The sequence below is a fragment of the Ictalurus furcatus genome, chromosome 21, assembly GCF_023375685.1.
Source record: "Ictalurus furcatus strain D&B chromosome 21, Billie_1.0, whole genome shotgun sequence".
NCBI lineage: Eukaryota > Metazoa > Chordata > Actinopteri > Siluriformes > Ictaluridae > Ictalurus > Ictalurus furcatus.
This window is the reverse complement of record NC_071275.1, coordinates 155,746-170,497: the sequence shown is the minus strand read 5'-3', so window position 1 is coordinate 170,497 and position 14,752 is coordinate 155,746. Positions and strand designations below refer to the sequence as shown.

General features: G+C 38.8%; 1 protein-coding gene across 3 annotated transcripts in view; it reads left to right on the top strand.

Annotated features, from left to right (window-relative positions):
• Window positions 1-13,098, top strand: part of shisa4 (shisa family member 4) — a 30,406-nt gene extending 17,308 nt beyond the window's left edge. For 2 of the 3 annotated variants that reach the window (XM_053653200.1, XM_053653201.1), the window contains 3 exons: window positions 3,385-3,562; window positions 10,066-10,202; window positions 10,506-11,159. In XM_053653200.1, the coding sequence (XP_053509175.1) occupies window positions 3,385-3,562; window positions 10,066-10,202; window positions 10,506-10,804 (614 nt within the window). In that variant the 3' untranslated portion in view covers window positions 10,805-11,159. Of the gene's footprint in view, window positions 1-3,384; window positions 3,563-10,065; window positions 10,203-10,505; window positions 11,160-11,586 lie in introns of those variants that run through there. The other variant, XM_053653202.1, reaches the window with a different exon arrangement.
• The last annotated feature ends 1,654 nt before the right edge of the window (window positions 13,099-14,752 follow it).

The following is a 14,752-nucleotide window of genomic DNA, read 5'->3' as shown; positions in this document are numbered from 1 at the left end:
CTACCAGTTAGACTGGGAACAAACTTAAGGGCAATGAACATGGAGGTACCTACAGTAAGCTGACCAACAGGCCAAAACTGTGTGGCTGAAACATTGGTAAGCAACATTGAAGCTCCTCAGGGAATGGCCACATCGCCTATTCTCTTCACTCTATACAGAGTACAGGGTTCCAGTACATCACCAGAACATGCCACTTGCAGACATTTTCTGATGACTCCTCCATTGTGGGGTGCATTCACAATGGAGATTAATCAGAGTACAGATAATTAATTGGTACAGGACTTTGTCTTGTGTGGTAGGAGCTGGAGATGGTGTAGTCCTACCTGGGGGTCTACCTGAATAGAAGATAGGACTGGACAAACAGCACCAAAGCACTATAAAAGAAAGGCCGGATTCGAATTCAGTGTTCGATGGAGTAGGACGCGAAGTTGGACGCTCCTGCTGATTTCGATTAAAATTGTAATTAATTAGCGCTTTTTGGTCATATAATATATTTTGACTTATTCTACTTCGTTTCCCTAATTGCACTTTTAACTTTGTGGCACGTTAAGATATCTGGAAAGAACACGAAAACCCATGGTAGCATTCAGACACGACTGAGACCTAGTGTGCGCGCCGTGAGCAAGTCCCCTTCTCCCCCTGAATCCACGTCCCCGAGCAGTGACCCTGACTTCGCCGCACTCAAGCTTGAGTTGCTGGCTTCACTGAGGAAGGACATTGCCGATATTTTTAAAAAGGAGTTTCAGGCGATGTTCAGGGAAGCGCTGTCTACTATCCAGCTTGACCTGCAGGCCGTGAAAACACAGCAGGCTGGTGATAAAGTCGCTACCGATGCTAACATATCAACACTGAAAGGTACTGTTGGGGAAATGGAGCACGCTCTCTCCGGTTGCACTGATGACATAGTTCATATGAAGACTACTATCGAGTCTCTCACTGCAACTGTGACTCAATTAGAGAATAAATGTGAGGATTTGGAGTCGAGGTCACGGCGCAATAACGTTAGGAGAGGGCGCTGACACCTGTACAACTGCTGTTGTAGCGGCCTTGTTAAAAGAGACGTTTGGTCTGGAGAAGGAGCCGGTTCTGGACCGGTCCCACCGGACCCTTCAGCCTAAGCCCAAGCCTGGTGAACGACCACCAGCTATTGTGTGCAGATTCCACTATCACAGTGACTGTGTTGATATTTTACGCCGTGCGAGAGAGCTCCAGCAGATTAAAACGAGGGATTTGACCATCTCCGTTTTCCCTGACTACACAGCCAAGACAGCCCGGGCCCGGGCTGCATTTAACGAGGTTCGGTGTCAACTTCGTGGTATTGAGGGAGCTCGCAATGGAATACTTCACCCAGCTCGGCTTCGCATTACATATAACGGTGTTCAGAAGGACTTTATTTCAGCGGAGGAAGCAGGAGACTATGTTAAACTCTTGATATCGGGGTGAACTGCATCACCTATATAGTGGAGTTTTTTTCACTTTTATTCTTTTTTTGCACTCGGCCTTCCAGCTCTACAGAATTCGGATTCTTATTGAAGATATTGTCGGTGCATTACTTCGTCTAGATTTTGTGGACTCACTCTTCTTAAATTTACTTCTGTATTAATGTGCTTCTCTGTTTTGATGCTCTGACTGGGTTAGAGTTTATTTCAATTCATTAGTGTTGTTTCCTCATCTTTATGTTCTACACTGTTATATTATTTGTTACAAGTATTTAAAAGGTAAGGACATTATATTTGTTAAAGTGCGCAGACTATTTATCAGATTTGAAGTCAGTAGGGGACTTTTCTCTTACTGGAATTTTTTTTTGTTTAGGTAATTTAGTTGGTTAGTTCGGCTTACTCTTTGAGTTGTTTTCACATTGTGGACAACTCTTGGTGGGAAACACTGCTGTCTCCCTTTGTTTTATGGAGACTTTGGGTGTGTTGGGGGGGAGGGGGGTCCCACTCCGGCTGGGACAGGCACGCCTTTAAGATTTATTTGTTTGAACGTCAGAGGTAATCCTGTCAAGAGATCTAAGGTTTTTACATATTTGAAACGTCTTCCACTCGAACTTTAATTTGAAAGTAGGAGGGGTCGCTATTTTAATTGACAAAAGGTTATAGTTGCTGGTACTCTAATGCAAAGACAGGTATTGTATACGCTCCTAACTTAGATGCATTTTTTATTTATTTATTTATTTTTATATTATTTTATTTATTTATTTATTCATTCATTCATTTATTTATTATTATTTTTTTATAAATGGCATCCCTTTATTGTGTACTTTATGGAGTTACAGACACTTCCCACTTAAATTTTTGTGCCTGTTCTTGGGTTTTATTTATATAACCAGCGACAGTTATTGAGTAGCCATATTGGGGGGGGGGGGGTGTTGGTACTTTTAATTTTGTTTTCCTTTGTTTTTTTTTTTTGTTTTTTTTCTTCTTCTCAATGAAATATTTGGGAAAGGGAAGGGAGGAGAGAAGAGAAAAGGTAAATGAATCCCATGAAAATGAATCACATGTAAATGAATCACATGAAAATGAATAAATAAATTAAAACTTAAGAAAGGCCAAAGCAGGCTCTTCTCTATAAGGCCTTTCAATGTGTGCAGCAGACTACTGGGGCTGTTCTATCAGTTGATTGTAGCCAGCATAGTTTTCTATGGTGTGGTCTGCTGGAGGTGCAGCATCATCAGATGTCAAGGACCTGAGCAGAAAGGCCAACTCCATCACATGACTGACATTAGATTCATTAGAAACAAGCACAGAGAAAAGGATGGTAGCAAAACTGGATATAATCATGAACAGTTCTGTCCATCCTCTCCATGGCCATCCTGTCCATGCCTGTCCTCTCCATCAATAAAGTACATTTATCTATCTATCCATCCATCCATCCATCTATCTATCTAGCTAGCTAAAATGCCAAGTTGCACATATGTTGTGTGGCAGTTTTTTTGTTATGCTTAGTTTTGAGCCAGCATAAAAAAACCCAATAATAATAATAAAAGTTAGAAGAAGAAGAATGTGAAACTGTGTTTACACGAAAGACTGACTTTTTTAAACTGCTGTACATGTTTAGAAATATGGCACATGTACAAGACCTAGTTAGAGGGGAGAAAGACTTAGTTAATGCTTATTATGTTAGGATTTGGCGTTGACATGAACCACACACCAGCAATTACTAACCACCTGAAATAGGATTTGAACAATACATCCACGTTCACCAAAGCATTTCAGCATTTCAGGCAATGAGCAATCAGAAATCACTTTGCACAAAGTAAAAATTGCTTTGGGAAATCAGCACTACACAGACTAGTCTATAAAGATGTACATATGCAGTCTGCAGTTTTTCAGACTTATACAATTTTGCTCATAAATAGCTACAGTATTTTGCTTTGTTCAGCCAATGCCAATGAGGACTGCCAGTGGTATGTGGACAAAAATGGGACCTGGCACAATGGCTTCAACTGCCCACTCATCACTTTCTGCTGTGGAAACTGCCACCATCGGTACTGCTGTCTGGATAGGATGAAGATGATCACAGAAAGTGGACAGAAACGCTGCATGCTCTTTCATCTTAGGTACTCTGTGTGTATTTTTTTAAATATATATATATATGTGTGTGTATATATATATATATATATATATATATAAAATGTGTGTGTGTATATATATGTGTGTGTGTGTGTGTGTGTATATATATATATATATATATATATATATATATATATATATATATATATATATATATATATATATATATATATATATATATACAGTGAGGGAAAAAAGTATTTGATCCCCTGCTGATTTTGTATATTTACCCACTGACAAAGAAATGATCAGTCTATAACTTTAATGGTAGATTTATTTGAACAGTGAGAGACAGAATAACAACAAAAAAATCCAGAAAAACGCACATCAAAAATGTTATAAATTGATTTGCATTTTAATGAGGGAAATAAGTATTTGACCCCTCTGCAAAACATGACTTAGTACTTGGTTTAAAAACCCTTGTTGGCAATCACAGAGGTCAGACGTTTCTTGTAGTTGGCCACCAGGTTTGCACACATCTCAGGAGGGATTTTGTCCCACTCCTCTTTGCAGATCTTCTCCAAATCATTAAGGTTTCGAGGCTGACGTTTGGCAACTCAAACCTTCAGCTCTCTCCACAGATTTTCTATGGGATTAAGGTCTGGAGACTGCCTAGGTCACTCCAGGACCTTAACGTGCTTCTTCTTGAGCCACTCCTTTGTTGCCTTGGCCATGTGTTTTGGGTCATTGTCATGCTGGAATATCCATCCACGACCCATTTTCAATGCCCTGTCTGAGGGAAGGAGGTTTTCACCCAAGATTTGACGGTACATGGCCCCGTCCATCGTCCCTTTGATGCGGTGAAGTTGTCCTGTCCCCTTAGCAGAAAAAAAACCCCAAAGCATAATGTTTCCACCTCCATGTTTGGCGGTGGGGATGGTGTTCCAGGGGTCATAGGCAGCATTCCTCCTCCTCCAAACACGGCGAGTTGAGTTGATGCCAAAGAGCTCCATTTTGGTCTCATCTGACCTCAACGCTTTCACCCAGTTGTCCTCAGAATCATTCAGATGTTCATTGGCAAACTTCAGACGGGCATGTATATGTGTTTTCTTGAGCAGCGGACCTTGCGCGCGCTGCAGGATTTCAGTCCTTCACGGCGTAGTGTGTTACCAATTGTTTTCTTGGTGACTATGGTCCCAGCTGCCTTGAGATCATTGACAAGATCCTCCCGTGTAGTTCTGGGCTGATTCCTCACTGTTCTCATGATCAATGCAACTCCACGAGGTGAGATCTTGCATGGAGCCCCAGGCCGAGGGAGATTGACAGTTCTTTTGTGCTTCTTCCATTTGCGAATAATCACACCAACTGTTGTCACCTTCTCACCAAGCTGCTTGGCAATGGTCTTGTAGCCCATTCCAGACTTGTGTAGGTCTACAATCTTGTCCCTGACATCCTTGGAGAGCTCTTTGGTCTTGGCCATGGTGGAGAGTTTGGAATATGATTGATTGATTGCTTCTGTGGACAGGTGTCTTTTATACAGGTAACAAACTGATATTAGGAGCACCCCCTTTAAGAGTGTGCTCCTAATCTCAGCTCGTTACCTGTATAAAAGACACCTGGGAGCCAGAAATCTTTCTGATTGAGAGGGGGTCAAATACTTTTTTCCCTCATTAAAATGCAAATTAATTTATAAAATTTTTGACATGCGTTTTTCTGGATTTTTTTGTTGTTATTCTGTCTCTCACTGTTCAAATACAACTACCATTAAAATTATAGACTGATAATTTCTTTGTCAGTGGGCAAACGTACAAAATCAGCAGGGGATCAAATACTTTTTTCCCTCACTGTATATATATATATATATATATATATATATATATATATATATATATATATATATATATATATATACACACACATATACACACACACATACAGGTGCATCAAAAAAAAATCCGTAATTTACTTCAAAAAGTGGAATTTTCATATGTTCTAGATTCATTGCATAAAGTGAAATATTTCAGCCCTTTTTTATTTTAATTTTGATGATTAAGGCATACAGGTTATGGAAATCAAAAATCCAGTATCTCAAAATATTAGAATAAAGAATTTATAATACAGGAATATCGACCTTCAGAAAAGTACGTTAATTTATGCACTCAATCCTTGGTTGGGGCTCCTTTTGCACGAATTACTGTATCAACGTGGTGTGGAATGGAGGCGATCAGCCTGTGGCACTGCTGAGGTGTTCTGGAAGCCCAGGTTGCTTTGACACTGGCCTTCAGCTTGTCTGTATTGTTGGCTCTGGTGTTTCTCATTTTCCTCTTAACATTACTCCGTAGATTCTCTATGGAGTTCAGGTCAGGTGAGTTGGCTGGCCAATCAAGCACAGTAACACCATGGTCAGTAAACCAGTTACTAGAAGTTTTGGCACTGTGGGCAGGTGCAGAGTCCTGCTGGAAAAGGAAATCAGCATCTCCATAAAGCTCTTCAGCAGATGGAACCATGAAGCTCTCTAAAATCTCCTGGTAGACGCTGCATCAACTGTTGACTTGAGAAAACACAGTGGACCAACACCAGCAGATGACATGGCACCCCAAATCATCACTGACTGTGGAAACTTCACACTGAACCAACTTTTATTCTGTTCCTCTCCACTCTTCCTCCAGACTCTGGGACCTTGATTTTCAAATGAAATTCAAAATTTACTTTCATCCTCCCTGTGATTGTGATTGTGTACTGAACCAGACTGAGAGATTAAAGGCTCAGGAAACCTTTGCGGGTGTTTTGAGTTAATTCGCTGATTTAGAGTCTTCTCAGGACTAAATTTCTGTATTATAAATTCTTTATTCTAATATCTTGAGATCCTGGATTTTTGATTTCCATGAGCTGTAAGCTGTACTCATCAAGATTAAAACAAAAAAAGGCTTGAAATATTTCATATTTTTTGTGTGTAATGTATCTAGAATACATGAGAGTTCCTCTTCTTGAATTAAATTATTTAAAAAAACGAACTTTTGCTTGATATTCTATTTTTTTGAGATGCACCTGTATATGTGTGTGTGTGTGTGTGTGTGTGTGTGTGTGTGTGTGTGTGTGTATACAGTGCCCTCCACTAATATTGGCACCATTGGTAAATATAAGCAAAGAAGGCTGTGAAAAATTGTCTTTATTGGTAAACCTTTTGATATTTTGTTCAAAGAATTCACAAAAATACTCTGCTCTCATGGATATGAACCAATTGCAAACAAAACAGGTTTATAGGCTTTGTTTGTATTTTCTCATTTGTAAGTCCAAAGTCGTTTTGGATAAAAGCATCGGCTAAATGAATCGGGTAAATGTTTAAAAAAGTATCTTTATTAAATATATGTGTGCTTCAATTATAGGCACCCTTTTAGTCAATACTTTGTGCTACCTCCCTTTGCCATGATAACAGCTCTGAGTCTTCTCCTATAATGTCTGATGAGGTTGGAGAATACATGGCAAGGGATCTGAGACCGTTCCTCCATACAGAATCTCTCCAGATCCTTCAAATTTTGATTCTTCACATTTCAGTGGATTCTCCTCTTCTGTTCACCACACAGGTTTTCTATGGGGTTCAGGTCAGGGGACTGGGATGGCCATGGCAGGACCTTGATTTTGTGGTTAGTAAACCATTTTTGTGTTGATTTTGATGTTTGTTTTGGATCATTGTTCTGCTGGAACATCCATCCATGGCCCATTTTAAGCTTTCTGGCAAAGGCAGTCAGGTTTTCATTTAATATCTGTTGATATTTGATAGACTCCATGATGCCATGTAACCTAACAAAATATCCAGGACCTCTGGAAGAAATTAAAGATCCACCACCATATTTAACTGTGGGCATGAAGTACTTTTCCATATGGCTACCTCTCTGTGTGTGCCAAAACCACGTCTGGTGTTTATTGCAAAAAAAAAGAAGCTCTATTTTGTTTTCATCTGACCATAGTAATATCTGGCAAACTGAAGATGCTTTAGTTTGTTTTTGGATGAGAGTAGAGGCTTTTTTCTTGAAACCCTTCCAAACAACTTGTAGTGACCCCAAGACGTGACTAACTTCTGCAATTCTCTAGCTGTGATCCTTGGAGATTTTTTGGCCACTCGAACCATCCTCTTCACAGTGTGTTGAGACGATATAGACACACGTCCAATTCCAGGTTGATTCATAACATTTCCAGTTGACTGGAACTTCTTAATTATTGCCCTGATGGTGGAAATGGCCATTTTCAATGCTTGTGCTATTTTCTTATATCCACTTCCAAAAAAACCTTTTGCCACACATCACAGCTATATTCCTTAGTCTTACACATTGTGATGAATGACTAAGGGCATTTGACCTCATATTTATACCCCTTTAAAACAGAAGGTCATGGTTGAACAATTTCCTGCTCCTAGTCACCCAGGTGTACTAAAGAAATGTAAAATATCAATGGGAATATACTTCAAATAAATTTTTCTCATATGAATTCATAGAGGTGCCAATAATTGTGGCACACATACAGTATCTCACAAAAGTGAGTACACCCCTCACATTTTTGTAAATATTTGATTATATCTTTTCATGTGGCAACACTGAAGAAATGATACTTTGCTACAATGTAAAGTAGTGAGTGTACAGCTTGTGTAACAGTGTAAATTTGCTGTCCCCTCAAAATAACTCAACACACAGCCATTAATGTCTAAACCGCTGGCAACAAAAGTGAGTACACCCCTAAGTGAAAATGTCCAAATTGGGCCCAAAGTGTCAATATTTCGTGTGGCCACCATTATTTTCCAGCATTGCCTTAACCCTCTTGGGCATGGAGTTCATCAGAGCTTCACAGGTTGCCACTGGAGTCCTCTTCCACTCCTCCATGACGACATCACAGAGCTGGTGGATGTTAGAGACCTTGTGCTCCTCCACCTTCCGTTTGAGGATGCCCCACAGATGCTCAATAGGGTTTAGTCCATCACCCTCAGCTTCTTTAGCAAGGCAGAGGTCGTCTTGGAGGTGTGTTTGGGGTCGTTATCGTGCTGGAATACTGCATACTGATCATGCTCTGCTTCAGTATGTCACAGTACATGTTGGCATTCATGGTTCCCTCAATGAACTGTAGCTCCCCAGTGCCAGCAGCACTCATGCAGCCCCAGACCATGACACTCCCACCACCATGCTTGACTGTAGGCAAGACACACTTGTCTTTGTACTCCTCACCTGGTTGCCGCCACACATGCTTGACACCATGTGAACCAAATAAGTTCATCTTGGTTCCAGTAATCCATGTCCTTAGTCTGCTTGTCTTCAGCAAACTGTTTGTGGGCTTTCTTGTGCATCATCTTTAGAAGAGGTTTCCTTCTGGGACGACAGCCATGCAGACCAATTTGATGCAGTGTGCAGCGTATGGTCTGAGCACTGACAGGCTGCCCCCCACCCCTTCAACCTCTGCAGCAATGCTGGCAGCACTCATACATCTATTCATTGAGGGAACCATGAATGCCAACATGTACTGTGACATACTGAAGCAGAGCATGATCCCCTCCCTTCAGAGACTGGGCCACAGGGCAGCATTCCGGCATGATAACGACCCCAAACATACCTCCAAGACGACCACTGCCTTGCTAAAGAAGCTGAGGGTGAAGGTGATGGACTGGCCAAGCATGTCTCCAGACCTAAACCCTATTGAGCATCTGTGGGGCATCCTCAAATGGAAGATGGAGGAGCACAAGGTCTCTAACATCCACCAGCTCTATGATGTCGTCATGGAGGAGTGGAAGAGGACTCCAGTGGCAACATGTGAAGCTCTGGTGAACTCCATGCCCAAGACGGTTAAGGCAGTGCTGGAAAATAATGGTGGTCACAGAAAATATTGACACTTTTTGCCCAATTTGGACATTTTCACTTAGGAGTGTACTCATTTTTGTTGCCAGCGGTTTAGACATTAATGGCTGTGTGTTGAGTTATTTTGAGGGGACAGCCAATTTACACTGTTACACAAGCTGTACACTCACTACTTTACATTGTAGCAAAGTGTCATTTCTTCAGTGTTGTCACATGAAAAGATATAATCAAATATTTACAAAAATGTGAGGGGTGTACTCACTTTTGTGAGATACTGTATATTTAACAAAGTAGTTTTTTAAATATTTTATTTTATAAATCTGTGTTGTGGTTGCAGTGGTTTGATATCCATGAGAGCAGAGTATTTTGTGAATTTTATGAACAAAAGATCAAAAGGTTAAACAAACAAAAAAAATTTTCACAGCCTTCTTTGTTCATATTTACCAACGGTGCCAATATTAATGGAGGGCACTGTATGTATGTGTATATATATAATATATATATATATGAGGGCAATGTATTATATGTATACACAGCATCTCACAAAAGTGAGTACACCCCTCATATTTTTGTAAATATTTGATTATATCTTTTAATGTGACAACACTGAAGAAATGACACTTTGCTACAATGTAAAGTAGTAGTGTACAGTAGTAAATTGCCTAATAAGAGAAAGTGTAGTATAACTGTCTGATCAGTGTTCTGTTCCTTAGTCCCTCCACTATAGCAGGTATTGCCTCGTCCATCCTACTCTTTGTGGCTGCCATTGCCACCATGGTTTGTTGCTTTATGTGCTCTTGCTGCTACCTATATCAGCGGCACAGGCAACATGGGAGGACATCTTATGATTGTAAGTACATTTAAATACACACTCCTACACATACACACCAGTTAAATTCTTTTCAGTGCAAAGATTATCTGGAGCACCACACGCAGTTTACAGATTTGTTTGTTTGAAAGCACCCTATTCATTGTCGTTACACATAAATTGTATGTTGTCTGCTTCAGTTTTTTTTCTAGCATCCTCAGCTAAGTCTTATAAAGTTGTGTTAATGTTAAAAATGATGGCTTAGATAAATCCATCCATATTAACAGTGCAACATTATTGGTCTGCTGAGAAAATCAGTAAAATACACAAGCACTTTAATTTCAGCCCAGCAGATTCCTATGGCCAGCTACCCCATGGGGCCCATGTATGATGCTTATGGTAAACCTATTGGAAATTTTGAGTACTCTGGATATGCAGTGGCACCTCAGTATCCTGGTATGCCTCAGCAGTGTCCCAGCTTCCATCAGATGCCATACCCTCCATGTCTTCCTGCCAATCCAGGGCCCAGTCATGGAGGTAAAAGACAAAAAGTGAAAACTGAATATGAATACTTTATTTGGAATGAACAGATAATGTGTTCTAAACAGATACAGATAAACATACAAATAGGAGGCACACTATAATTTTTGCTCCAGTAGCCTGACCCAACACAACCTTACTGAGATCCAAATTAAAACCATATTTCTAACTGGCCCAAAATATATCAAAGTAATATGTTTATTTATAGAGCCACTGCTCCATATAGTTCATGTAGTGAACAGTCTGCTGTGGTCATCATTTAGTTAATCTAAAAAATATTAACGTGTACCTTGTCATTCTCAAATTAATGTTATGTATTTATTACATAAATTGCATTTATAAGATAATCTTCCTGGAAAATCATATGGGCATCATAATAAAATGCTGCTTATAGAAAGCCATATTACTCACAGCGGCACTGTGTTCCGAATTCAAGATTCTGATAGCATGTCCACTAAACTTTTCTGATCTTTCTGTGATGTTTGTAATATTTTGATAAAATATTAGGTGGCTTTTCTGTTCATTGTAATCAGTAGTTGCTGATTTGTGAATGACACAATTGGTCTGAAATATATTTTCCTAGCTTACTCAGTCACAGTAGATAGAATACTTGCCAGAACTGTCCACAGAGCATCTGGATGAAACCAATGAACTTGAGTCATGTTGGTGAGAAAATGTAGAAGTTGCAAATTGGACATTGCTATTTATTGTTGTATTTTTCATTATTCCAGCATCATGTTTAATTAATTTGTTTTCATTCTGGCTTAAAAGGTTTGGCAGAATAAGTAATATTTTTTCTTTAGTCATTTAAAAAATCTGTGCTTATAATTGGTGCTGTGTAAGTATGAACCAACTGTTACTCATATTTTGTGTTTACATATTTCAGCACCACCACCATATACTGCTTCATAGCACCCAGAACCCAGGACACTGAGAGCTCCTCAAGGAAGGGAAGCATAAAATGAGTTTGTGGCATGGGGCCCTGCTCTTGAGGAATCCTCAGAATAATCTGCAACACTTTATAAAATCATATTTGTTGTATTTATTTCTTAAATAATCTCTGGAGTGAAGCATGAATGGCCTGGTTTTGCCTGTTATTGTTTGCCTGAAGTGTAGATATGTTTCATGTTACTGACTGGTGAAACAGGTTTCCCCCTAAAACACTCAACTAATTTAGGATTGACTTATCCTCAGTTAATTTAACTGCCTAGATATTATAATGTTGATACATTACCATTAAAAAAATGTTTGGGAGTTAGTAAAAGAATTAACAGGCAAGGTTCATTATTTTGGTTTCTAGCTTTGTCTTTCGTAGTAAGTGTTACATTATAAGTATAAATTACATGCAGCCTTTTACTACACCTACAGTTGATGATAATGAGCATAATATGCCCATTTTGTTCTTTGAGTTCATATTTAACTTAACATGGTAAATATTTTACTATATTAACCATACCTGCTGGTGTATAGTATACAATACATAAAAGTAGCCCTGATAGCTTTTGGTTTTATTGGTGTTCTCTTTACATATTGTCAGTAGTATATTTGTTGCTTCTGTTTATTTTAACTGTAATTTTGATACTAATATTAAACAGCCTTTACTTTTTAAAATGTTTATTACACTAAATGAGACAAAAAATGCAAACTGGTGATGAATTGTTTGTTATGGACTGAAAAGAAGTTGCAAGAATCAGGAATTTTTGTGAAAATATTTCTAAAACTTATGCTAAACCAACATGAACTCATGTGCAATACCCCTGAATTAAACTTTTGTAGTACAGTGTGGGTAAAAACAGATCTAGCAGTGATTGTGTATTTAAGTTTCTTTTACTTTGAAGCCTTCATCAACTTGGTTTCAAATTAACCAGTGGTCCATTAATTAATTTGTTGCTAACTGTACAATACATTGATTATAAATGAATCATAGAAAAAATGATTAGAATATGGTAGTGTAGAGTGTCTCAGAGTGCACTGACACTGGCATCTCCTCTACAACGTAAACAACCTCACAGCAGTCTTGCGAAAAGTTTCAGTTTTTTGTGAAAATTTGATAGTGTACATTTTGAAGGACACAGGTATGTAATATTTTATTGACAAAAGGATAACCGTGTTACTCCTGGAATGATGGGAAACGTTACAGAGATTATAAATTCTGATGAGAGTTCTCTAAAAGACTGAAATACTGAAATGTATGTATTACATAACTGAATTTTTCAATAAAATGGTCTTTTAACGTTCCCTTTTATCTTTATTCTATTATTCTCTATTATATTGCATTATTATGTTACTGTATTATGGTAAATGGTCTGCACTTATATAGTGTCTTTTAACCTTAGTGGTTCTACAAAGTGCTTTATACTGTGTCTCATTCACCCAGTCACCCACACACACACACACACACACACACACTCACACACACACACACACACACCCACCAATAGCAGCAAAGCTACTATGCAAGGCGCTTGCCTGCCATCAGGAGCAACTTGATGTTCAGTGTCTTGCCCAAGGACACTTCAGCACGTGGATTCGTGTGGGCTGAGAATCGAACCACCATCCCTACAATTAGTGGACAACCCACTCTACCACCTGGGGCACAGTCTGCAATATAATAATGATACAAACTCTCTCCCCTACATGAAGAGAGAGGGATGACTTGTTCTCAAGCGTCGGACACTAATGTGGAAGTCATCAATGCTGCAGGAATGACATTTTTGTAGTCCAACCCGGAAGTTAGCATCACCCTGGTTCCCTCGACAAAAATCCAGTAGGATTTTTCCATTGGCTTTTGGATTATTGCAGAAAATAAGCTCTGTGACCAACAAAAGTTTATGATTCTTACACATTTTGTTCATGAAGATAATCTTCACAAATGAACTTACACAACTTTTATGAATTTTGAAGCCTAAATACAATCGCCAGAGGTAAAAAGCTAATGTTAGGCTATAAACTAACTACACAGTCACATGGCTTCAATGTCACCACCACTAAGCTTCCGCCAATTCTTTCCATCTTTATTTTTTTTTAAAAATACTATCGTTGGAAAATACTATAAATTGATAAAGTTTAAGTTGGAATAGTTTGCAGAAAGTTTGAGTATAAACACAACAAGGCTGTAGTAGAATAGTTTTCCTGTTCGGCATGATGATGTTTAATGTCCCTAACAACCTCTGTAGTCCCATTTAGCCACTTGTAATCATTTCAGGCATTTAACCAAAAACCCATTCAAAAAGCCCATTGATTTCAAGACAATGGCTGTCGAGTACACACAAAAATTAAGTCAAGATCAGGAGAAAACAACTTTTGTTACGTCGAGATCACGAGAAAACAAGAAAGGAAAAATTAATCATGTTTGGCCACTTAGAGCTTCCGTAGGAATCAGTGTGTGAATTCTACACATTCCAGAATTCAACACGGCCTATAAACATGGCTGCTGAAGACTACAATACCCAGACTTTCTCACGTTCAAAAACTCCTGATCACTGATTACACACAAGTGGACTCAATCACCTGCACTGTCATACTCACATATACTGTATATACTCAGCAAAAAAAAAAAAACCTCCTCTCACATTCAACTGCTTTTATTTCCAGCAAATTTCATAAACTGTGTAAATATTTGTATTAATATAAAAATATTCAACAACTGAGACATAAACTGAACAAGTTTCACAGACATTTGACGACCAGAAATGGAGTCCCTGCAGCAGGCCTATAGCATGTTCATAGTTCTCATACCAAATAGTTTTAGATCTTCCAACGAAATACAACACAAAACAAAGGCAATACAGTTTTTATTTATTTACTGAAGCAAAAAAAGTTATCCAACACCAATAACCTATGTGAAAAATTGCCCCCTTAAACTTAAAATCTGTTTGTGCCACCTTTAGCAGCAATAACTGCAACCAAACACTTCTGATAACTAGAGATCAGTCTTTCACTTACATCTAAGACTAGGACTTACTATTACACTTTGGCTCATTGTCTTGCTGCATAATTCAGTCGCACTCGAGTTTCAATTTATGGACTGAAAACCGAAGATTCTCCTTTAG